Source organism: Halichoerus grypus, chromosome 1 (assembly GCF_964656455.1).
Source record: "Halichoerus grypus chromosome 1, mHalGry1.hap1.1, whole genome shotgun sequence".
Taxonomy (NCBI): domain Eukaryota; kingdom Metazoa; phylum Chordata; class Mammalia; order Carnivora; family Phocidae; genus Halichoerus; species Halichoerus grypus.
The window spans coordinates 107151645-107176772 of record NC_135712.1 but is presented as its reverse complement, the minus strand read 5'-3'; the positions used below and the strand labels follow the sequence as shown (position 1 = coordinate 107176772).

The 25128-nt window shown below is 34.9% G+C and overlaps 1 protein-coding gene across 1 annotated transcript in view; it reads right to left on the bottom strand.

Annotated features, from left to right (window-relative positions):
• The window catches only part of DHX36 (DEAH-box helicase 36), a 49953-nt gene that overhangs the window by 22007 nt on the left and 2818 nt on the right, over positions 1-25128 (bottom strand). The window contains exons 2-14 of the mRNA XM_036091371.2: positions 19891-20015; positions 18920-19151; positions 15986-16024; positions 14474-14644; positions 12387-12466; positions 11602-11676; positions 11289-11455; positions 9791-9872; positions 5922-6062; positions 5560-5662; positions 5104-5191; positions 1946-2001; positions 174-238 (exon numbers count right to left, since the gene is read on the bottom strand). Coding sequence (XP_035947264.1) covers positions 174-238; positions 1946-2001; positions 5104-5191; positions 5560-5662; positions 5922-6062; positions 9791-9872; positions 11289-11455; positions 11602-11676; positions 12387-12466; positions 14474-14644; positions 15986-16024; positions 18920-19151; positions 19891-20015 — 1424 coding nt within the window. The remainder of the gene's footprint in view (positions 1-173; positions 239-1945; positions 2002-5103; positions 5192-5559; positions 5663-5921; positions 6063-9790; positions 9873-11288; positions 11456-11601; positions 11677-12386; positions 12467-14473; positions 14645-15985; positions 16025-18919; positions 19152-19890; positions 20016-25128) is intronic.

The following is a 25128-nucleotide window of genomic DNA, read 5'->3' as shown; positions in this document are numbered from 1 at the left end:
ACCATTATAGGATTAAAAAACAAAACCAAAAACCTATGCTCAATGCCATGACTAAATTAAAATACCTTTATGTAAAGAAATTATGAAGTATCTTTTGGAGAGAAAAGAGTGTAAGGTATGTCAATAATTTATGGGGCTCAAAACTAATACAATCATAAGTAGTTGATATTTACCTAGTCTCTGCAATATTCGTAGCAATTACTATTTTCCGAACACCAGGAGGGGTTCTTTTAAATACCTGTAAGAATAAATAAATTAAAACCCCCAAAGTAATTAATTTCTAATACATCATTTTTGCAATTAGAAGAATTACTTCTACCTACAGATACTGTTCATTTTTAGCATTCTGTGTTCATTCATTTACATCTGCATCTAATATGTGTAGATATATTTTATAGGTACATACCATTTTCAGTACTATAAAATTCCCTTTTGGTAAAACAAACTAATTCTCCCAGATTTTGGAACCTTATCACAAACAAGATTTCAAATGAAACATGATTATTTGAATTTAGAGAATCTTTTTTTAACAAAAGCTGAAAAGTATAAATGTCTTTTTGTGTAGTCAAACTTCTGAGAGAGAGTTTAGTTTAGCAATAAGAATTACGAATTATCCAAAACTATATGGGTAAGGGCACCAAACAACCAGGCAAATGCCAAACTCAACAGAATGCATGTCTGGTTGTACCACTGTATATAAGCTAAACTGAACTGAAAAAAATAAATCTTCAAATGCTGAATCCTACAAACAGCACCCTTCACAAAGCCAGCCAAGTAGAAGACATATAGTCAAGTACCACTTGGCTATTAATGCAAAGAAATGCATAAATTTGTCTCCTCATTTATAAAAATGATATTCAAGAGAAAATGTTTTCCAATCTAGTCATGTAATCTCTAGCAAAAGAATACATAATTTGCTATTACAGTGTCAGAGAGGAAGTACTTCCACTTTGGATACTTTTCTGTCTGGTCTTTGGCAGGCGAGAATGTCTGGTCTTTGGAATTAAGAATCTTCTCTCTTTACTCTTGTCTTCTTTTAGGTATGCACTCTGTATCTCATTAAACTGGCTAAGCCTTAGTTAGACTATGGTATCAGCAGAAAAGATACTAAAAGTGCCTCAATAAAAACGTCTTGTTACATTTTTTTTTGAGAGAGAGAAAGAGAGGGAGAGAGAGAGCACGCGAGTGCGCACACACATGCACGCACGCACGTGCTCAACAGAGGGGAGAGAGAGAATCTCAAGCAGCCTCTATGCTCAGTGCAGAGCCCAAGGCTCAGGGCAGAACCCGCCGTGGGGCTTGATCTCACAACACCAAGATCATGACCTGAGTCCAAATCAAGAGGCAGGCGCCTAACTGACTGAGCAACCCAGCTGCCCCTGTCTTGATATATTCTTAGAAAAGAAGTGGAAAAAGTAGAAGGGAAGACAGATTTTCTTCTGATCCATCTCATTCTACCTGGGCCTACAAACACTGCAGTCCTGAAAACTATCTTGCCTTTGAGAATGCAGTGTTCATCTAACTAGGGATATCCCTGAATGTGACAAAGACAAAACATTCAAAATCGTAACAGCGTATTACTGATAAAACAGGAAATCTCATACCTACAAATATACTAATTGTTAAATCAAAATCTCAAACATCAAGCTGTAGTATGTCACAGATAACTGAAACCCAAACAAGTTATTGGTGAAACCAATCTTTAAACTTTCCCTAATGTTGACAAAACTAATATTTGTTAATTACCCTCAGTTATTCAAGTTTCTGTGCAATTATCCCCTGAAGACTCATTTGCAAAGGTTCTCAAAGAAGTACTTTTTTATATATGGATTACTACTTGAAAATTCACCTTCAAAAAAATAGAAGAAAATAAAACACACAATAAGCAGCCCTTAAAGCTTGCCTCAATTTGAAAGACAGAGAGGGAATAAATTTAAGAACATACCTGTGTCTGGTTAACTGTAGGCATCAGTGAATGTAGGGGTATAATAAGAAACCTGTCTGAAAATTTAAAAAGAAAATTAAACTTTAAGATAAATTATTGCAGAAAAGCTCCAGCAGACAGACATGGAACAATGAGTTGAGATGCTAAGCCACATAATTCTTAATTTATATTCCTATGTATAATCAGAGCAACTTTATTCTTTTTATTTTCTTCTTTCCTTAGTGCTCCAGCAAGTTCTTGCTCACATTTTACTGTCCATTTATTGCACATTGATAAGCATATTCCCTAAATTCCTAAAGAATGCTTAAAGTTAGAAGCAATCTTCAAATTATGCTAGAAAAACATCACTAAAACTCCATTCCCATCACTTAACTGAAGACCAAAAAATTTTGCTTTAATATGAATATAAGTTTGTAGACTCTGGGTGATCCTCACTATTTTAATTAACAGAGAATATGTCATTTTTTATAGCATATTACTTATGAAATTACCATGTCCATTTTTATGCTAAAAAAATAATAGAAACAGCACTGGTTAAATATAATACATTCCAAAAGTGACCCAACATTTTTAAACATAATTTCATAGAAATGTAAGGAATCATATTCCTACTTTTTTAAGTTTCAAAATGAAATAGCTCAGGCCATTCATGGTTATTAGCAAATAGGGAGAAAGTCTGGTGTAGTATCAGTGGTGGAAATAAGGGAGTGTTACAGAAGAAAGGGTAGATTTCATGTTTAGCTATGGTTACCAAAAAAAGGCAACCTCACTTAAATCTCTAGCAAGTGTCCAAATGACTCAAGATAGCTACATGTCCCCAGAAAAAAACTACTGTTATTCAAAGGAGATACGATGTCCCCAGACTCTAGGACCCTATGAATAAGGGTTACAAATTTTAAAAAGTAGCAAAGAGTGGCCAAGCAAGTGACACTGCTAAAAAGAATGCTCTCAATTACTTATCTCTGACACAATATGAAATACATCAACTCAATCAATACTCAAGCCAAAAATATTTTTCAAACTGGATTAAGTCTTAAGATATAACTTCCAGTTTATAAAAAGCACAGGTAAGAAAGGATCAAATGAAATGACACTATAAGGATTCAGATTCAGACAAATCTAGAAAGTCTAGGTAGACCTAGTCTTTTCCACAAGTCATTACCATGGGGAAAGTGAAGAGGGTATGAAAGTGATTATCTAGGGTAAAGATTTATCTGGTTTCCATTTTTCTGTAGTGTGAACAAGCTAGCTATAAAAGATACTTTCCAGGGAATATGTGATTATAGACTGGATTATGAGATGATGTTTTAAGAGTTAGGTATTTTCATATAGAAAATTGTGGTTATACAGAAAATTGTCTTTATTTTTAGAGATGCATGTATTTTTTGGGATAACGTGATAGCTGCAATTTACTTTAAAAAGGAAAAAAATCAGATCACAAAAATAATTGCACAGAAGTCAATGGAGTATGATGTGCATTGTGATTCTCTACTTTTCTGTAAGTTTAAAATGTTTCATTACAAGTTTAAAAAATCAGCAGCCAGGTAAAACAATGAAAGTAAAAATAATTCTGTTGAAGACTATAACTGGGATAAACATAGTTTATAGTGCTGATATTGTGCAACTATAGTAGTCTGTGGGAACAAAGTCTACACTCTTTGAAGAAATAAGAAAGCTGGTAAGCATTCGGTAAATTGAGTTTCAAGATTTACCTTTCAGTTGGTATAGAGTTAGACCAATTTTTTGCCCCTTCCACAATGGCTAACACAGTGTAAGTGATTATTAAGCCTAAATTTTAAAAAATATAACGAGAAAAAAAATTCTTGTTAAACTTTGGGAAGATCTTCTTTAAAAAGAATTGAGCTGGTAGTCAAAGTATAAATTAATACCTCCTTCCTTGAGAATAATTAAATTAGAAAGTTAATAAAGTCAATTACAATAAACTGTTAATATCACACCCTTTCCACACTCCCTCAGAAATTACAGTATTACATTTTGGTATATCTTCCCTGTATTTTTCTTGGTAAATACATACATATACTTACATTTTTTTAAAATTAAAAGTAGATCATACAGTAGCATTTATTTTTTGGGGTAAGAGGGGCCAACATTAAAAAGCTCAGCCAAAAAAAAAATTCCAGTTGTTTAAAAAAAAAAAAATTCAGTTGCACTGTTTTAATCATGACTACACTTTTTCTACAGAGAAAGGTTATCACTGATCAGGAAAAGAGAAATCAGTATTTCATTACAGAGAAGTCGTGGTAATCAAATAAAAACATTTTCCAGCTAGAGAATAGTAAATAACTTTAATTACAGATAATGTCTGGAGGGCATTACTATAGTGGGATTTAACAAAGAATAAAAAATACAGCTTTACTATTTCAGCCAATACAATGAGGTCAAAATATTTTTAGTGTCATGTAAAAAGTGTCAAAAGCACTTCAAAAGATTAAGGTTAGATATTTATAATCAGAACTAGCAAATGCTAAATAGAATTCGCTTTATATTTTACTGATCTGAAGTTAGCAATTATTCCTGAAAATGCTCTAGCTGAATTTTTTGAGAGAAAAACTGCCCCATGTACTTCTCTAAGACGTAAGAGATTATGTCTTTCAAACATGCTATTAAAACATCAGAATCACCTGAGGAATTTTTAAAAACTACAGATGTTCAAGTCACATTCTTAGATGTGAGCTGAGGATGGGGTCTGAGTATCTAATTTTAAAGAAGCACCACTAGTGACTCAGTTGCATAGTCTGAGCTGAGAAAACACTGAGCTAAGGGATAAATTCAACCTTCTTTTCTGCCCAACTAAATGCAGCAGTGAGTGAAAAAACACCTCAAGCTCCAACATCTTAACTTTAAGGGCTCAACATTATCAGGCAAATTTAGGAAAAGGGGTAAAATATTCTTATCGTAATACCAAATAAAAAACTTTACCATATACCTAACACCTTCATCTTGTGACCTAGAACTTTATTTGTAAGAAAGAGAGAGAGCCAAGTTTTTAAAAAACCCAGCCTGGGCTTAAAGACGACCAAGTTCCTATAGTAAGGTAGCCTTCAAAGCAATACTTCTAGAAATAAAAGAAAACAACCATGTTACATATGATTTAAGTACTATTCTTAGAATTGCAATAAAATACATTTCTATAATACCTGATTTAAACATCACTTGTGACATCAAGAGATCATGTAAAGTGCTGATATTGTCCCAGCCTGGTAGAAAGACCAATATTGCACCATCCTGTATGGCGGGGAAATAACCATTACAAAAAATCATATAACAAAACACAAAGTAAACTTCTGTGCACATTTAAATCTTCATTAAAATTTTATTAGCTTAGGAAATTTAGTTACTGATTATAATTGAAGAATACAAGCTCACTTTTTTAAAAATAGGATTTACAATCCAGATATTTCATTTATTTAGTCTTTCCTTCAAACAGATCAAATGCCTAAATCTTGGTATTTTGAGATTCCTATTTCTGGTTTCAAAGCAATTTCTTCCATATGCTATTTTTAAAAAGCATTTAAGAAAATTATTCTTCTTTTCTCAGGGTCTTGTTACATTAATACAATTAAAATTATGTCACCAAAAAACAAAAAACTAACCTCTTCTTCCAAAACAATGTGTCGGATAAGGGCAGCAATCAAATTCAGATCAACTTTATCATCATCCATCATTTCCAGAACATCTACAGTACTTGCAGAATACCTATCAAAGTTAAAGAGAAAATCATGAAATACCTAATAAAGTTTCCTAAGGTTCAAGTTGCTATAAAATCTTAAAATTAACTCAATCGGCAAATGGGGAACCAATTAACATATAGGAAAGAATGACTGGAATAACAACAGTTATGAACAAATTCAAAAAGACAATCTCTGCTTTTCTGTTTTAGTTATTTAGCCTCTGTGCTCTCCAATTAAAACAAACAAACTCAAAGAAACAACAACAACAAAAAAAACCCACTTACCTTTTGCGCAGTTCCCTTACATAATCTGGCCAGCGTTCTTTATAGATTGCTTCTTTTTCTTCTTTTTCTTGTCTATTTACATGCCCTTGCATGAAACCCCTCTTAAACTGGGACCTGTGTTCTTTTTGTTCTGGAACATATCTAAAATAAAAACATTCTTAAATAGCTTCACTTGTTGGAAACTCTTCTGGTTTTAGCAAATATCCATGACTTTTTACTTTCGGATTCTAAAGAACATTTTCATTACGCTTTCTAGTGAATGCTAATTACATGTTTATTTGCAACTATTCATTAACATATAAAATCTGACATTTTAGATGTCTACCAAAGTATATAAAACCCTCTACCAAAGTATATAAAACCCGCTAGATCATTAGCAGTAAAAAAAAAAAAAATTAACAGTAGAGTCACTTTCACCTTTTAAGTTTGCTCTATAAAGTTAAGATTAAATCCAAAATAATAGTAAATGCCTAGCTGAAGACTCAGATTTTGAATACAGAGTTTCCAAACCTGAGTGCACATAAGAATCCCAGAGAGAGCTTATAAAATACAGAATCCTGAATCCTACCCCTTGTAATTTGGATTCAGGTCGGGTTGGGGTCTGCTAATCTAGGAATTTTAATTAGTGCCCCAGGAAATTCAGATAATTTATCTATGGACCTATAAACCCATGCTTGAGAACTATTTAATTCTGCTCAGTCCTACAGTCAGAGCTAAACGGTGGAGTCAGGATCAGTACTCTTAAGTGTCAGTCCAGTATTATGCCATGACTCCAACATACCATAGTGACTGCTAAAAACAGGTGCATCTGCCTAAGAATGCCACCTAATTTAAGTGGGTTTGAAGAGGCATGGGGGTGGGAAGAGACAAAAAAAAAGAAACTAACTGCACTTGAACTCCAAAGCCCCTTAGAGTTCGCCTAGGGAAGAAAGAGCACCTAGATCCAATAGGGGGGTTTGTAGCATAAGCTTTAGAATTAGACAGAGCTGAACTGATGTCCTTGCTCTGCCACTGACTACCTGTGTGACCTTAGACAAGGTATAAGCCTCTACCTTTTGGTTTGCTTATTTGAGAAATTAACACTCTTGTAATTGTATTGGCATGAGAATAAAAGAAAAATCCAATAAAATAAAGCACAGTGCCTGACACATAGTAGACACCCAAAAAGTATTAATCCCCTTCCCTATTCAGTACCTGTGACCCAGGATTCCCCTAAGTCTTCGATACATATAGAGGCATCAACTTGAGGTAGGGCAACCTGAGACAGAGATTAGTCCTAGTCAGCAGGATGGACCCACAGTTGTCTCCTTTCCCAGCAATTCCAAAAAAAACAGAGGTAACCTTCAAACCCCCAGAGCCCAAGTGCCTGATGACAACCCTCTGTATCATCTCACCCTGCTTCCTTCCCTCTTACTTCCCTGTAGTGCAGCTGCTTTTCTAGGAAGGGAGGGCTGGGGGCTTCTGCCTGAAAACTTCTGTTCAAGGACTACCCTCCTTCAACTTCCCTTTTAGGGCTGACTAAGGGCTGACAAGCGCACAGCCACCATCTTTTTGCTTCAAAAGATCCTTTAGCTACAGTTCCCTGAACATTCTCTGCCTTCTAGGGAGCTTAAGAACACAATTCATCATTAAATAACTTTAGAGTACTGTTTCCTGAAACTTCACTTTCACTGCTGTCAAGCTGTCACCTGTTACTCTATTAGAAAACAACTGGTAAATGTGCCACAGTAGGAAGTGAGACGAATGCTGGAATCAAAGGAATGCATAATAAAGCTTACTGATGACAAAACCAGAGCATGGGAGACCAAGACACTCTCTCTCACACTTTTTCTACCTTCTCTGACATACACACTTCCCTCTTTCCTACGGAGTTTCACTGTTTTCCTGACTTGCTCAGTCTATCCCTGCTATATAATCTCATTTCCAGTACATTCTTTACTTCCCCTGGATAGGTCAATCATACTTTATGTGACAGCTTATGTGTCTCTCTATCTACATATAAGCTCTGAGGATATGTACCAAGTCCTTCCTTGTTTATGCTCAGACCCTAGTGCACAGTGCAAGGCATAAAGTTTAATAAGGATCTGTTAAATAAATGTCCACACAAAATTCAGCTTTTCTCCATGTAAAATATGCTGTAGGATCTTTGTTTTCACCTTCCCACTATCACTTCCTGGTTTTTTCCTTAACAAGCTGTGGTCTTGAAAAATCTCATCACAAGTGTTTCTACATCTGTCTATATATTTATTCACATGTTTACTACAGGCCAGGCACTGTACTGTGCACTAGTTACAGAGATGAACAGGACAAAATCCTTGACGTCCAAAAATCTGCAGTCTAGTACAAGCAAATATAAAGATACACTACATGGCAATATGATAAAAGTGATACAGGAGTCCAGATGAGAAAGCAACTCACTCTGTGAGAGGGATAAGAGAAGGCTTAACAGGCAGTGAAGCTGGGATCTGTTCTTACATAACTGAGTTTATATATATAAAGGGAGAAGAAGGTGGCATATGTAAGTCTAAAAAGAGAACCCAGTATGTAATAAAGCACAAAGTGCTTGAATGAAAGGGCACTGGCTGGCATATTAGGGAATGGTGCATTTAGCAGGGTAGGCCATGAGATGCATAAGGCTAGAAAGAAAAAGATGGGGCCAGACTGTAAAGAGCCTTGGGATGACTAGCTAAGGAATTGGAACCCGATCCTACAGGCTGTTTTCCCAGCCCTTCTCTCATCAAGAAATTCAAATATGATTTGGTATAGTCCCCTGGAGAAGGCTGCTAGTAGCTAATGGCCTGAGTATTGAAGGGATCAATAATTTGGGCTTACCAGCTGAGGTATTCTGCTACAGGCCATGACAAAGCACAGAGGTCCTTAAACAAGTTTTTAAAGAGAAATCTCAGGAGGCTTGACTAGGGGGAGAATGCTCACATAACCAGATTTTGTAGGAAACTATACGGCACTCTCGCATATATGTGACAGTGAAGATCATAGTGCCAAAAGAAGAACTATTAGCACAGAAGAGAAAATGAGGACCTTTAATAGAAGAAATAAAAATGAGAAGGCATGTTCAAGAAGAAAGCTCTCAGGGTTTGCATAGTGGGGCAGGTGGGAGTACAGAATGATTTAGACTAAGTTAGTTACTAAGCATGTAAAGCAGTTAACATATCCTGGTACATAACTGCTTGATATTAGCTCTTCTGGTTTACAGCTTAGACACTGGGTGAAGGATCATACCAGTAACCACTGTAAGACACATTATTTCGTTTTAACTTTGGATATACGACAACATTTTTAGTTGGAAAAATGTGAGGTTCAGGGTATCTAAGGTACTAGAATGCTGCGGAGCATAGAGTTGAGTCCAAATTTAATGTTCAGGAAGAGCTTCCGTTCTGAAAGCTGTGAAACTATAGAACTATGGTCATGGAAACAGGATTGCACAGTGAAACCATAAAAGACTGGGAAAAGGCTAATTAAGAACCCTCAGGGGAAATCCTATTTAAAAGGCAGGCAATGAAAGCCAGCAAAGAATGAAAACCAGGTAGGAGAACCAGAATAGAGGTTTAAGCACTAAGGACAAAAGTTCCCAAACTCTGCTGCCCAGGGATCTTTAAAAAATTCTGATGTCTGGCTACCAGCCCAGACTCTGTAATGTAATTAAGGTACGGAGTGTGAATGGAGCATCTGGATTTTAAAAGACTCCAGGTGATTTTAATGTGCAACCAAGTTTGGGAATCACCGATTTAAAGAAAAACAATGTCTTAGAAGGAAATGGTTAAAAGAGTTTCTGAGACTAAATTTCGACAGAACAAAAGGTGACATATTAGTATTTTTTAATATATTTTTATTTCCTAATATTTACTTACCTTATTTTTTCAATTATATCTTCCAAAAGATACTCCACAACCGGAAAAGTAAAACCAGGTATGTGTACCATTGGACAGTTACCTATCATGGCAGACAAAACATAAATCTGTACTCAAATGTTCAAAAAAAAAAAAAAAAAATCAACAGACTCTAAAGAGGCCAATAACTCTCAAGTTCAAAAATGGTCCTGGCACTTTCATAGTTCTACCCTATTTTTTCATACTGAGCTTAATGAGAACTAGCAGTCTACTCTTCACTCACTACCACTTTACTGCTACCAAATTGTACACATACCTCACAGTTCTACAAAGTAACCCAAAATATCAAAGAATAGAGCATTTTAAGTTGGACTCAAAACTCATTACTTGAGATCTATTTCCTCTCCATCATTAGCCAAGATGGTACCATCAAAACCCAAGCTTTACTGAAGTCAACTTAAGAAGCACTACTCCTATGGCACCCAGAATCGGGAAAAGAGAAAACATAGTTAAAAGAAGACCTAACAAATATTAAATTGTTACCTACTATTCTAAAATAACTGTCTCCTGGTACCGTTACTTCAAAGTTACTTATATTTCATACCAAGCAAAACAAGCAGTACACATTGTAAACAAAGACCAACACTGCATCACAGATCACAGTATCTGAAGTGGTACCACAGCTCTGCCTCACCCAAGTTTGAGCAAGTTACTCAATGTTAGTTCTGGATAGCTCATCACACACACGCGAAATAAAAGACATAATACAAGCAACTAATTTCATGGATCTTTGAAGGTCAACTGGACTGCATACAAGAATATTTAAATATTGCTCTAGTCCATTTTAATCCCCCGCCCTGCCATTTTCCTCTCCTTCCCCCATGATTGTAAGGCAAGAGAGGCATAATTTTTAAAAAATGTATTCTACAGCTAGTCAAATTTAGTTTCAAATCCTCACAACCCTCTCTTAATTGTGCAACCATTATAAGGCATACTGGGAAAGACATCTAAAAAATAGGAATAACAGCACTTACCTCACAAAGTGTTACGAAGATCAATGAAGACAAAGTGCCAAATAAAGCACACCTGGCATACTAAAGGTGTTCCGTAAGTGGTCAGTACTATTATTATTAGCAAACTGCCACCCTAGCCTGTGATGTACATAAATGTCACAGAACAATCACAAAAAAATGTTCAAAAAATTATTCAAAGCTGTGGCTTGACTTCACTGATGCCACCTTAATTATCTGATGGTAGCACCAAAAATCTGTATCTTTGCTATAACACAGATGATGCTGCCTTTTAAAAATAGGCTCACTTCTCTAATCTGTTGAAACTAGAAGGGTAGTCTAAACTATTTAAGACAACTTAAAATATTCTCCTGAATATTTAAAAGAATCGCTAAACCCTCATTTTAACTACTTTGTACCCAGCAATGTATTAGATTTTTCTTTAATTAACTCTAAATTCAGTGGCTCTGTGATAACTTTCTAAAGCAATAATCATAGAATTTACTTACCAAAATATTCTGAAAATTTCTCAGCATTTAAAGTTGCACTCATCAATATTACTTTCAGGTCAGGTCGAAAATTGAGAAGATCTTTAATAACCGTCATTAAAACATCTGACTGTAGATTTCTCTCATGGATTTCATCAAGCACAATATGACTAACACTGGACAAATGCCTACAGCAAAAGTGTGAAGTATGTAACTTAGTATAAAATATAAAAACTGAACCATTCTACCTTAACAATTAGTAAAATCCAATTTAATAATTATATTTTACGTTAATGTTTAACTAAATGTTTGTCCTGAGGTGAAACATACTCACGAGTCTGACTGGAGCCACTGCAGGATGATTCCTGTTGTACAGTATAAGATAGAACCCTGCTTCCTTGGCAACCGACTGTGAATGAAAGACATGAGTTAACAGTTTTTGGTTTTCTTTACTAACAAATTACTCAGTACCACAAAAGTTTAAAAGAAAACCTCCAATTTAAAAACTGCTTACAGTTTTAATGAAAATCTTCACAGTTAATTTTTTGGTCATAGGACTGCCTACTGCAACAGAGTAATGTGAAATACTACATTCAAGTTCACTACACATTATTTTCACTGTCATGATACAACATTAACGATGTCTTCTTAAAGGCATAACCATTAACGTTCAGAAAACAACTTAATACTCAGGGGCCTAAACTTTTGTTCAGTGACTGGAAAGTCAGTTCACGGTAAATGTAATCTTGAGCTCCAGAAAAGGACTACAGAAATATAGTGGAGTGAATAGGGGGTTAAAGATACCAAAATCAATAGTCAGGGTGGTGGTACCACAAGATAAAAGACACCAACTCCTTTCGCGTGCAGTGATGGTCTACTAATGTACGTCTAGCAAAAAGTTATTTCTCTAGCCATTTCACAATGTAAAGTGCATTTTAAAAAGGCAATCCAAACATGAGTTTGGATTAAAAAAGTGAACTGCAAGCCTTCTATGCTGTAGTTATTTTAAATGTTAATTTTAATAGTAATCAATAACAACAGGGAACATTTTTCTCTTGAATCTCTAACTTCAAAGTTTCACTAAAATCTACCTGTACACAACAGGTGAACATTCTTTACCTCTGGAGACGAATCTGGTATCCAGTACTGTTACCATTGCCACAAGATTCTGCCCTTTCTGCAGCCACCCTCTCTGCAACCTTTAATCAAAATAAAAGACATTTTCAAAGAAAATATAATTTCCTTTAGGAAAAACATCTGGAACATCCATGAAATCTGGGATTGTTGAAAAAATGTTCATCAGTTTTTCCTGAGTTAAAAAAAGAGAGACAGATTCTAAAATCCCAGGGATCTAAAACTGTGTGTTGTCCCTTAAAATCTGCAGACTCCTTGCTTCTTAAATTTACTTTTCACCTCCTCTTATAAAGCTCTCCAAGGCCAAATTCTCTCTCATTATTTTCAAAGTGCCTTTCTGTAGCATGCTCTTATTCAGTCTACCTTTCTTTTGAATTCTCCATAAGAGTTAAAATCTTAGGGAGGCCTGGGTGGCTCAGTCGTTAAGCACCTGCCTTCAGCTCAGGTCATAATCCCAGGGTCCTGAGATCGAGCCCTGCATTGGGCTCCCTGCTTAGCGGGGAGTTGGCTTCTCCCACTCCCCCAGCTTGTGTTCCCTCTCTTGCTAGCTCTCTCTCTCTCTGTCAAATAAATAAATAATAAATCCAAAAAAAAAAAAAAAAGTTAAAATCATGGGTCTAAACTTATAAAACCTGTGTGTAATTTGAGGTTAAATACATGTTGATACTTTTTTTCTCCAGTTTTTTGTTTGTTTCTTCTACTACTTCATCCTACTACTTCAAGAAACTGGTAGAAACTGGTGTTGCTTAATTCCTGGTTCTCGGTTGTGTTCTAAAAGTTATGGCTGCCAAAGATGAACTTGGAATTGATGAAATGTTATTATAATCCAATACTAAAAGTAACCAACAGTCATCTTTGACAGAACAGTAATTTATGAGATTAGAAACAGAAAATGGCATAATTAAGAAACAATACTTCAGAAGTAAAACTTTTCAATCAGTACATCCTGTATTCACAGACTTAAGACCATTATTTCACTTTTTATTACTTATTAAATTGCCCATTCAAGTACTAACAGATCTTGGAAAAATAAAAAATAACCTAGTTAGCATATCTTTCTACTGTCAATATATATGGTAATGCTATATTAACGAAAATGATATTTTTAACTTACTTAAATCTAGCTCTATAATTGTATTATGACAAAAGTGGTTATTTTTCTGTAATTTTACGTAATTCCTAGGAATACGATTCTACCAGAAAGATTGTTACTGTACTTTTTTAAACAGTATTTCTCAGAAATCAGTTTAAAATGTATACTATATTTCCTCCAAAATATTGCCATAATTGGTAATGCAGTTCCTAATCACATTCTGTATTACATGACTCAGAGATAATAAATAGCACCATCATATAACTAAATACAACCATAATCTTTATAATTGAAATTTACATATAAAATTACATTAACACGGAAATAAATTTACTATACACATCAAACACTGTCAGAAACGCAAACATCTTTAAAGAACATATAACCCATACATTTAACTAGGTCATCTAACTAAACAAACAAAAATGCTGTTTGCACTAAACATGTACTTACAACTGTTAACAGGATAAACTTAAAACAATGTCTTAATTTTTTTATGGTAAATTCCCTCTTATTGAATAATTGCATTAAAAAATTTAAAAAATGCAGCTTAAAATACTGCAAGGTCTCCTGCTTTCACCATCAGTGTACTTACTGAAAAAAGAGAGAACCAAAAAATAATACTGAATGAATTAAGTTGTAAAATTTAAAGCATCTATATGGATGGACATTTTTGGGAACTTATAATCTTACAAAGATTTATCAGCTTTCTATTCTTCTAGTTTTGTAATAAAATTTGCCTGGATTTCTAATTTATCTTAAACTCAAACACCTATTAGATCTAATTTATCTTAAACTCAAACACCTAAGAGATCATTTGAGCTTTTGGTGTTTACTACCAAATATCTGCTTTCATAACAACATATCCTAAACCTAATTAAGAAATCACTACAAACCTTCAAAATCAGTTTATTTCTAGCAAGACTGGGAGAATGGAAAATAAAAAGTGGGGAATTTTAAAAAGTGAGACATTACTTACTGAAATGGCACTAATTCTTCTTGGCTGAGTACAAACTATCCTGCATGCAGATCCTTTTCCTCTTTCAATGTAGTTATCCAAAATGAACTGAGTAACTTGAGTAGTTTTTCCACATCCAGTTTCACCACTTATTACTGTTACTTGATGGTTATCAATCATATTTACCAATTCCTATTTCAAAATGGAAAATAAGTGAAGGACATGGTGATGAAGTCCGAAAAGGCAGTAATCACAATTCTATCAAACTGAAGGTAATCGCTTTTAACAAACTTATTAATGCTTTTCAAATTTCGTTAAATGCAATGCTGGCAGGTTGAGTATCGGATCCACCAGGTTCCAAGAGAAAAGCAGCACCAAATTATAAAAAGAACAAAGCCAGGCACTGTTAAAGAAAAACACACCAACAAGAGACAACGGATAAGTTTTATACGTAAGAATGAACATTAATTAAAAAGAATGTTGATGTGTAAGGCTACTGAGTACAAGACAAATCCCAATACCTAAACAACACTAAGGACCTTAAGGACTTATATCACAACTCATACGATATGGCTTTATCTGCAGAACAAGTTTTGTATACTGTTTCAGAGAACAAGAGTGTAATTTATCTTAAGATTATTTCCTTTCAGAAAATTACAAAAAAGTTTTTAAATACCTAAATCAAATTGGTAAACTTCAATTATCTGGAAAACCTATTTGGGAAAGATCTTCTTTTTTAAAAATTATAAACACTAATATTTTTATTAGTAATAGTCACTGTACTAATAAAACCGTCCTACTACTTCAAAGAGGTATTAGAGGTTACTTTTATCTACAAAACAGTTTAATTAGAAAACCCACCTTTTCTACTCTAACACACTACATATATCAGAACAAGTTCCAAGTCTGAACACTGAAATTATAGCTTGTAAATACAGAGAAGCAGTATGGGATTTATTCATTCAATAAGTATTTACTGGGGTTTGATAGAATGTCAGGCACTGTACCAAGTCAACTAATACATTGTGAACACTCCGTCCTCAAGAACTTAAAATGGCCTAGGAGGGAAAGACACACTATGGCAGGTGGTAGTTAAGTGCTATGAAAACCAAACCAAAATCAAAACAAAGTGAGGCTGAGAGAACAGAGAAGGATAGGGGACTCTATTATTCTCTAAGGTGACTGCGTAATAAAGGATAATAAATTAATTAAGGCACTATTTTCAGTAGTGCCTCAATTTTAATTAAAATGTTTGGTCTCAAATTAAGAACAAGGGTATTTACCCAAACTAACTTATATATAAAAATTCTATTTTTGAAGTTCTAAAGATTTCAATTATAGACAGAAATGAGAAAAGTTACGGAAAATTGTTTCATGACCACTTTTTTCTTTTGGGCCTTCAAAAATTCAGGACTAAAATGAACTTTCACTAATACCCTTTAGGGGAAGGTCCATTTACATTTTCTCTTGATACAGAGATTTAAAAATTGTATTTAAATACTTTGCAAATCAAATAGTGTACATTCATTTTACCTTTTGCATTCCATATGAAGGCAGCTTTTCCCTGAAATGCTGAAAATTAAAAAAACTATTTTTAATTTTCACAAAAGAAATGTAATCAAATTATAATCATGGTAATCAGAATATATCATAAATATGCTAGAATCCCAAAATATTTTTATTACCTTACAGCTTATGTCAAGTACCAAGGCTTAAAAAAGAATTTTTATAAAAAGAACTAATATACTTAGCAATCCCCTTTATTTTTGAAACACTGAAAAAGAATTCTATTTAACAGAATCTTAAAGTGGCAGTAAAATGAAATCTGATCTGTCTTCTAATAGCATTCTTATAATCCCTAAGTTACTTTTACCATTTTTTCTGTTTATTTTACTTATTCATCTTAGACTTGTTTTCCATGTCACATTCATTTTCCCACCCGTCGATCCACCATTTACTAATCCATTAGGCACTGGAGCAGATTATTTCTGGGTACTCACTTTTGAGAATAAAAGAAAACTTAAAACAAGTAATATCTGAAACAGGAAAATCTGGTACTGCCATTAAGAACTGTGATCTTAAGTCAAACTTGGATCCTGAATCCCTCGAAGGTTTTATCTCATAGGGTTGCCACGAAATCTGAATGAAAAACCTTTATAAAAAAGGCAAGCAGCAGCTTCTGACACACAAAAGCTACTCAACAAATTTTTGGTGAATTGCAACTGGAATACTAAAAAGAGGAAATGATTAAGTCCTGTATCTTGTTTGATAACGTCTTTCTAATTTTGAAAACTTTTATGGAATCTCAAACCTACACTACATAAAAATGACATACACTTAGAGGAGTGCTATGGTTTACAATGACCTATGTACATGAAAAAACTTCAATGGTATAAAAAAATAAACCACAGTTATTGAAAAGGAAAAAAAAAAACACATAAAATTAGAACTGTCCTAGGTAATCTAGTACATTACTGCCATCATATTTTTCCCTAATTTTTATTTCTTGAAACATCATCCTTATTTTTTGCCTACTTGTCAAAATAGGAGACTGAAAAAAATCCCTTTTATTGAGATATAATTGACATATAACATTATATTACTTTCAGGTGTACCAATATAATGATTCAATATCTTTATATACTGTGAAGTGATTATTACCACAATAAGTCTAGTTAATATTCATCACCACATATTTACCATTTTTTTTCTTTCGGATGAGAACTTTTAAGATCTCTCTAACTTTCAAATATACAATGCAGCATTATTAACTACAGTCATCATGCTTGTTACGGCCAATGAGGTAATTCTCATCAGCACTATAAAAAATGAGACTCAATATGATGACTTAAATGAATTCTAGCAATTTGAAATAACAAGCTGCCACAATTTTCTTAAGTACTTTCTTTTATTATAATATTTAAATTATTTAAAATCACTTAATGATTTCTAAAAGTACTTCATGTACTCAAATGTAACCATCTCAATATATAAGTTATATATAAGCTAACCCATTAAACTTGAAACTAGCATTAATCTCTTTTGCTTTTTAAATATGTAAATGCTGATGAAAACAGTTACAACCCAATATTCTTTCTCAAGACAAACAAACCTAATTTCTAATTTCCTAATTTTGGGCTGTAACCCTGAGATAAGAGATAATGAGATTACAAGCTGTCTGAGGGCAGGAAATAACTTAGTCTTCAGAAAACACAGCACAATCACAGGCATTTAGCAAGTGGAAAATTAATGTTTATTAAATGAATGATAACCAAAAAAAAAAAATGGCATATTACCAAAAAGGATTAAAAAGCTGAGCTCTTAAACACATCTGAATTTTAGACCTGATTCTTTTACTAGCTGTGCAACTGTAGATAGGTCATTTAACCTAAGATTCTTTTTCCTCCTCTTTAACAGACATGTAAACTCTTATACAGGGCTGTTGGGTTAAATGATGTAGGACATGTGAAGTGTCTGCAACTGTCTAGCTAATGGGAAGATCACTAATGATTTTTATGTCTTGCACATTTCTTCTCCTAACTTCCTTTGAATTAGCTCACTCACTCATCTTCTTTGAGTTCTGTCCTCAATACAAAGCAGCTAGTAGCTAACTCTCCTTCTTCCTAAGGCTATAAAAGAAGCTCTTCTCTCAACCACAACATTCTGAAATAATTCAACTTGAAATCTCCTGCCCTCGAATCTTGTTTTCACTAAATAGGCATTAAGAGCTACAGAATTCCACCCCTGGACAACCTCACCTCACCTGTTCTAATCAGGATATCCAACCTGATCATCAACGACAGTCAATGGATCCTTTCTTTCCTGTGAAAGATGTGATATTCTGGCTTTCTCACAAAGGTAGTACATATGTGCACATTAAAGGTATGGCCCTCAAAATTTCCTCAGTATTTTCTCTTAAAAGAAATACATGTGAACATTTTATTACATCTATTCTAGAATATCCACAAAACATAAATTTTATGTTTTAACAGGAAGGGACCTTAAAATATCTTGCCTAACATGGAAAGAACATACTGAAAAACTCAGAATTCCTGCTCTTGTCACAGTCCCATCTTTAAAATATTGAACATAAGCACATAATAACTTCGGGGGATTTAATTTTATCATCTGTAAAAGGAAGGAGTTGGATAAAATGGTCTAGAAACCTTACAATTCCAACCACCTTGTTTCTTACGACATCTCACTAAACTGGCTTAGAAAAGTTAAACTAATTCCTTCTCCTCACTATATAAGCTGCTGTAGATGAGACAGGCTACCTTAGTTTATACCGTAGTGCAATTCCATTCCCACTGCTCTTCTCTAGTATACAAGAATTCCCACAGGGGATGGTCTACTGAAATACCACTGATCTATACCATGTAGTACCTCTACACATAAATCTATTTTTATCCAATGTGAGAAGAAATGACAAATAAAAACTTTTTCCACATCTTGCTTTTCCATTACCTGCATTTCAATATACCGAAGGTCACTTTTTTTCTTTTGTAAATCTTCCAATAGTTGTTGGTCTAAGGTAACATCTGGTTCATTTTCTTGCAAGAGATATTCAGAATCTCGGTCAATATATTTGTCCCTGATTCTAAATGTTCTCTTTTCTTGACTTATCAATTTCTTTTCCTGGTTCTCAAGTTTCTTCTCTGAGCTGGGTTTGTTCTCAGCAGGAGTTTCAGTACCATATCTATTTTGACAAAATAAAAAAATGATAAAAGGCTAAATGAAGAGCCGCTCAAGCCCTGAAACAAAACAATATGCCATTTATTTCAAAATCACCAGCCTCTGTTTTTTCTTAGATCAATTAAGAAAAAAGATTCTTACAATGAATTCAAGATTTCCCTCCCTGTAAATAGGTATTACCAGATAAGTTATTCCTTGTGATAGTTAAAAAAAATTAAAATTCACACAATAGTCATCCCTCCATTGCATTGACTTACAGTATTTTTTTCTGATTTTCCAAGCTTTATTTCACAACTTCATCTTCTCCCTGCTACCCTTTCTGAGTGCTATAAATGGGATGCTACATTACACAGTTCCAGAAAAACCTCTACTAATTTTTCCTCTAAATGATACAGCTCCTGTGATCATCCTAAAACAGCAACAATTCAACTTCTTCCAGATCTCTCCCACAGGAGAATTTTGGAAATACAAAGATGATGAGTAGGAAAACAATAAATAATAACTTAATAAATCTCATATCCAAATAGACTATTCTTACCATTTGGCTTTCTGTGTAATGCATATATTATTCAACCTCTCACCAAATATGCTCAGTCTACATAAGAAAAAAAAACTTACTTCAAAGTTGAATTTCACTTACTGACGAGTCTAAAGATGTTATTTTTATTATCATTCTTTCCCTAGCCAATGCTATGAAGAAGTGTTACTCTGTCCATTCTGTCAAAGAACATGTTTTGTTTTACCCGTGATCTTCAGGAGCAAACCAGGAAATCTGTGCTTCTGAGTCTTTACCATTCTTTGCTTGGACTGAATGCAGCAGCTGCACAATCTGTTCTTCTCGCCGTTCATCCATGTGTACTACAGCTCTCTATTTTGTGCAAAGCAAAAAGTATCCTGATCAACGTTAGAAAGCATGTGCAAAATTATTTCATAACAACAAAAAGGTAAATACATGTCCAACAAACATATATAAAATTTAAATTACCCCACACTTGCCCTCTAATCCAATTTCACTTCATAAACCTAATGTTAACATTTTTGCATATAGCCTTCTAAACCTTTTTCTGCTATGCAGCTATAAAATTACCTCTAACATGACTGGCAAAGAAAGTACATTTATTTCCCTTATTAATAAAACTTTGGTTCCTTATCTTCTACCCTCTCACATACTGATTATTATCAATTTTTCCCTATCTTAAATTTTCAAAGATACTCATAATTAAAGTTATTAAAACGCAAATGTTTGGTTAAAAAAAAAAAAAAAAGCCAAGTTGAAAACTGGAAATATTTTGGTTGCAATGAGCATTTTAAAGTTCTTACACCAAAAGGATGAATATTTGGGGAAGTAAGAAGGCTGAGTCGAGAAGGAATAAATAAAATTGATCAACACTCATGCAGATGGTCCAATGTGGCAATTATGCAGTTGCTTCATAGAATGAGAATAAAATAAACAAATAAAACACCAGAGAAGATAGAAGTTACACCACACACAGTAAAAACAGGAATTTCTAAAACTGTTCTTTTATAGCTGTACATTATAATTAGTTGAATTTAAACCCAGTAGTTAAGACAGGGTAGATTTTTCTTTAAGTGTGCAGACAGGAAAGATGATCAAGGTCTTAAATAAAAAAAAGCCAGTTGCAGAAAATATATGCAGCAGGATCTTACTTTCATTATTATTATTAAAATAGGTTAGTGACTTTACGTTCTACATTTTTGCAGTATTTCTTCCAGACAGATTTCTGACACATGGTAGATGCTGCGGTGAAGTTTGTCAAATGGATGAATGGCTGAATTTATCTTTTACAATGAGCATGTGTGACTTTTGTGTTAAAACCGTTTTTCTCTTTAAAGAAATACACAAAAAGAATTCCGGAAAACTTCTGCAACTTATTGAAGAGTTTACAAAAAGCATCATTATCATACAATTAAAAGTCCAATATAGTACAACTCTGGCTGATAGGAAAGCCTCACGAAATTACAGGTTGCAGCAAAATCTGCTTATTGACAGATACTAAAGCCCCCCTCATTTTTTTTTTTTAGCCTTACAGCATGAAAATCTTTTTAAATGGCTTCTGTATCAGACTAACGTATCTCTTCTTCATAGCATAGGATATACTCCACTAGGACTAGGAGCTTATACCTGGTTTCTCCTAGATTCTGCCCTACGAATCTTTTTTACCTCTGATGATTTTAATTTGTAATCATCTGTTGTAAAAAAACCATTACTGTGAGTACACCAGAACCTGAGAGTGGTCTTGGGACATCCAATACAGAGGATTATTATTAGAACATTTTTGTCCTATACTTTAAATTCCATAATGCCTTCAGCACTTGCTAACATTTATTGCTCTGTGTACCTACATGAGATGGTTATCAAGTTAAGTTTTTTCCTGGCAGTTAAAATCTACAGTAACACTTTAATGATTACAGACTACACTGGGAAGGAAGCCCCAGGACATAAAGTCATTATCAAGCAAAGTCTTAGCTTTTCCAAACACCTCAAGGGCCCAAAGGCACTGTTTCTTCCATTCACGTTCAAAATGGGAAAGGTAAGATTAAGTACTTTTTATCTGAGGAACAATTTATGTCCAACTGAAATTCACACTAAATCATTACTTCAACCAACCAAAATCTTACATTTTGAAGTTTTTGCCTCTACTAGAAGAACAAAAGTTCTCCTTACCTTGCTGTATGAATTTTAGATATTCACAAAAATCTGGATGAATAAAAAATGAAATAGCCCCTGAAAACATAATTTATACTTTTTAATGAAAACATAATTTATACTTTCTGTAAGTTATTTTTAACAAGGTTCTTCCCATGATGAGCCTCCAGAGGCTCCGGGCAGTGGAGAATTTAAGAGTGCCAAAATTCCAAACCTGGATCTAGCCTTTTTTTTTTTTTTTTGGTAGGCTACCTCCTCCTAGCCTTTTAGCTGTATCACCTTCACTTTACCTCGCCCCCAGCATGGAGAATCTCAGTCACGTTTTGTGGTTCATGTCTATTTTATCATGGTATTTAATTTATTTTGTTTTTCCCTTTTTTGGACATCTTAAATATTCTTGCTGCTTCGAGTCATAAATCCCTGGCAAAGGAGACCCTCTATGATTTCCAGCAAACTGTCTATGTTTATCAGCTTCTAGTTATCTGCAGTTACTTTAAACCAATACCTCCTTTCAGTTCACCCTCAACATTTCACACACAGTATTTCACAAAGAAAACAAAAACCATAGAAAGTCCTCAATTGCCTGCCACCAAACCTAAACCCACCAGTATCAGAATCTTTTTGCTCTCTTCCTTCCTGTTAAAAGGGAAGTGGAGTCCATTTTCCTGCTTAAGGTTACCTTTCACCTCCTCAGGGCTAATTCTTCTATTGAGATTTACCTTCCTTTCCTAAATCTCTCTCTGGTAGTCATTAGCCTGGTGATCAATATTCTGGTTTGCCTCTTTCTAAGTATATGGTAGAATTGCATTTTTACACCCATGAGTTAAGCATGGACATGTGGCTTACTGGCCAGAGAAATGTGAATGGGAGTCTCAAAGAATCAGGGCAATTTACCATATTCCCTCCCACTGCTACCAAAACCTGCTGTTTTCCAGATGGGTGGAGCTCTGTGAGCCAGGAGGACTCTCAACCTAACTCGCAAGCAATGGGCCAGTAATGTGAGTAGAAAGACCAACCTTTGTTGTTATAACCCATTAGGATTTGGGGACTGTTTACTACTGCAGCATAATTTAGTCTACCGATATGTTCTTCTCCACTGACTCCTTACCACCAGTACATGAACAAGAATACAGTCAAATCTCTTTTTTTTTTTTTTAAGAAAAGATTTTTATTTATTTGACAGAGAGAGAGACAGCGAGAAAGGGAACACAAGCAGGGGGGTGGGAGAAGCAGGGGGGGTGGGAGAAGCAGGGGGGGTGGGAGAAGCAGGCTTCCCGCCGAGCAGGGAGCCAGATGCGGGGCTCGATCCCAGGACCCTGGGATCATGACCTGAGCTGAAGGCAGACGCTTAACGACTGAGCCACCCAGCCTCCCTAAATCTCTTTACTTTTAAACAAAAAATCCTCTTTTGAATTCTCCCAACCCAAACAGCTACTGTCCTTTATTCCTCCTCTTCACAGTAAAACTGCTTGAAAGTAGTCCACTTCCTCTCTCCTTCGCTAGCCACCCCAATGCCATCTGGCTTTTACCTCCACCGCTCCACAGAAAGGGCTCTCATCAAGGTTACCAATGACCTTGTTGCTAAATCCAATAGACATTCTGAGCTCTTACCTTACTTGACCTCTCTGTAACATTCGCTACTATTGACTACTTTCCCTTCTTTGTATACCCTTTGCTCCCTTAAACACTGCTCCTGGATTCCAAAACAACACCCACTTCATTTTTCCTCTTCTCTGGCTGCTCCTTCCTAGGTAAGAACCTAAGGATCTTCTCTTACTCCATCCCTTAAATTTTCTTTTTATACATTGAACAACCCTAGCTAGATCCACAAGCTAGCAACACTGACACCATCTGGGAGTCTGTAAGGAAAACAGAATCTCTGGCTCCACTCCAGTCCCACATTTTAACAAGGTACCAGTTGATTCCTAGGCACATTTAAGTTTGAAAACAATGGTCTGAGGTCATATTAGCTTGGCTCCTGAGGTTCTGCAATAGCTTTTCTTCTTGTACCCAGTGTTACCCTCATTATTTTGTAACCTTCCAACTCCTGATCACCCACGGGTCGGACTATGTAATTGTAACCATACCTCTGGTTCCCATTAAAAACCATCCTTTTAGTTAAAAAAAGAAAAAGAAAAAGAAAACAATGGTCTATAGAATTTAGGCTTGCACCCACTCCTCATCTTCTCTAGTCACTTCCTACAATCCACAGAACTATAAACTGCCAGTCTAGACTTCTCTAGGCATCAGATCCACATGGCCTTCTACCTCCCTGAAATCCTTGCGCTTTTTTTCATAGATTTTATTTATTTTAGAGAGAGAAAGTGTGCACACACATGGGGGGGGGGGCAGAGAGAGAGAGAAAATCTCAAGCAGACTCTGAGCTCATGACCTGAGCCAAAATCAAAAGTCAGACACTTAACCAACTGAGCCACCCAGGCGGCACCCCGAAATCCTCGCTTTTATGCCCTGTAACAAAATCAAACTCTGTCCTTAAGCTAAGTCCATCATCCTCCTCCATCAAGCCTGCTCCTTACATAATCATAAACATGTCATTTATTAATACTTGCTTTCCCCTTGCCTCCAGATAAAAGCACTTTTGAATCTATCTCCTAAATCACTTTAATCTGTCACTTTCCTCCATCTCCACTCCCAATGTCCTAATTCAAGCTATCATTTCTCACTTTAATTACTGCAAAGGCTACTTAACTGGTCCCTGTCCCAGGACTGCCTCTTTTCAATTCATTCTCTATACTCCTGCCACAATGAATTTAAACACAAATTCAATCATTTCATTTTTTTGCTTCAAATGATTTAATGACTTATAGAAGTTCTTACAGAAAAGTCAATGAATTTCAAGGCCCTGCTTATTTTTCTAGTCCTAGGCTTTTCAGATTGCTGCTTATAAAGGATCATGACCCGTATTAATTAAAAAAAAAAAAGAGCAAAAACAACACACCCAGAGCAATATACAGATAATTAAATATTATTTTATGACATTTTTTGTTCAGTTATACATATGTGTGTACCGGGTGCAAAGTAACATATATTCCTTTCTGTGGGAAGTGGTCAACAAGTTTGAAAGCCACCGCTCTACCTTCATCTCACCACACTAAACACCCTATGCTCTATTCTTTCAGTTCCTTGAACACATTCCTCTTAACCTCTAAATTGTGGCACATGCTGCTGCCTCTGCCTGAAAATCCCTTTCCAAATCCCCCAATTGCAAACACAAACACACACACACACACACACACACACACACACACACACTTTGCTATCTTTCAACTTTCAGCTTAAGGGTTACTTCTTC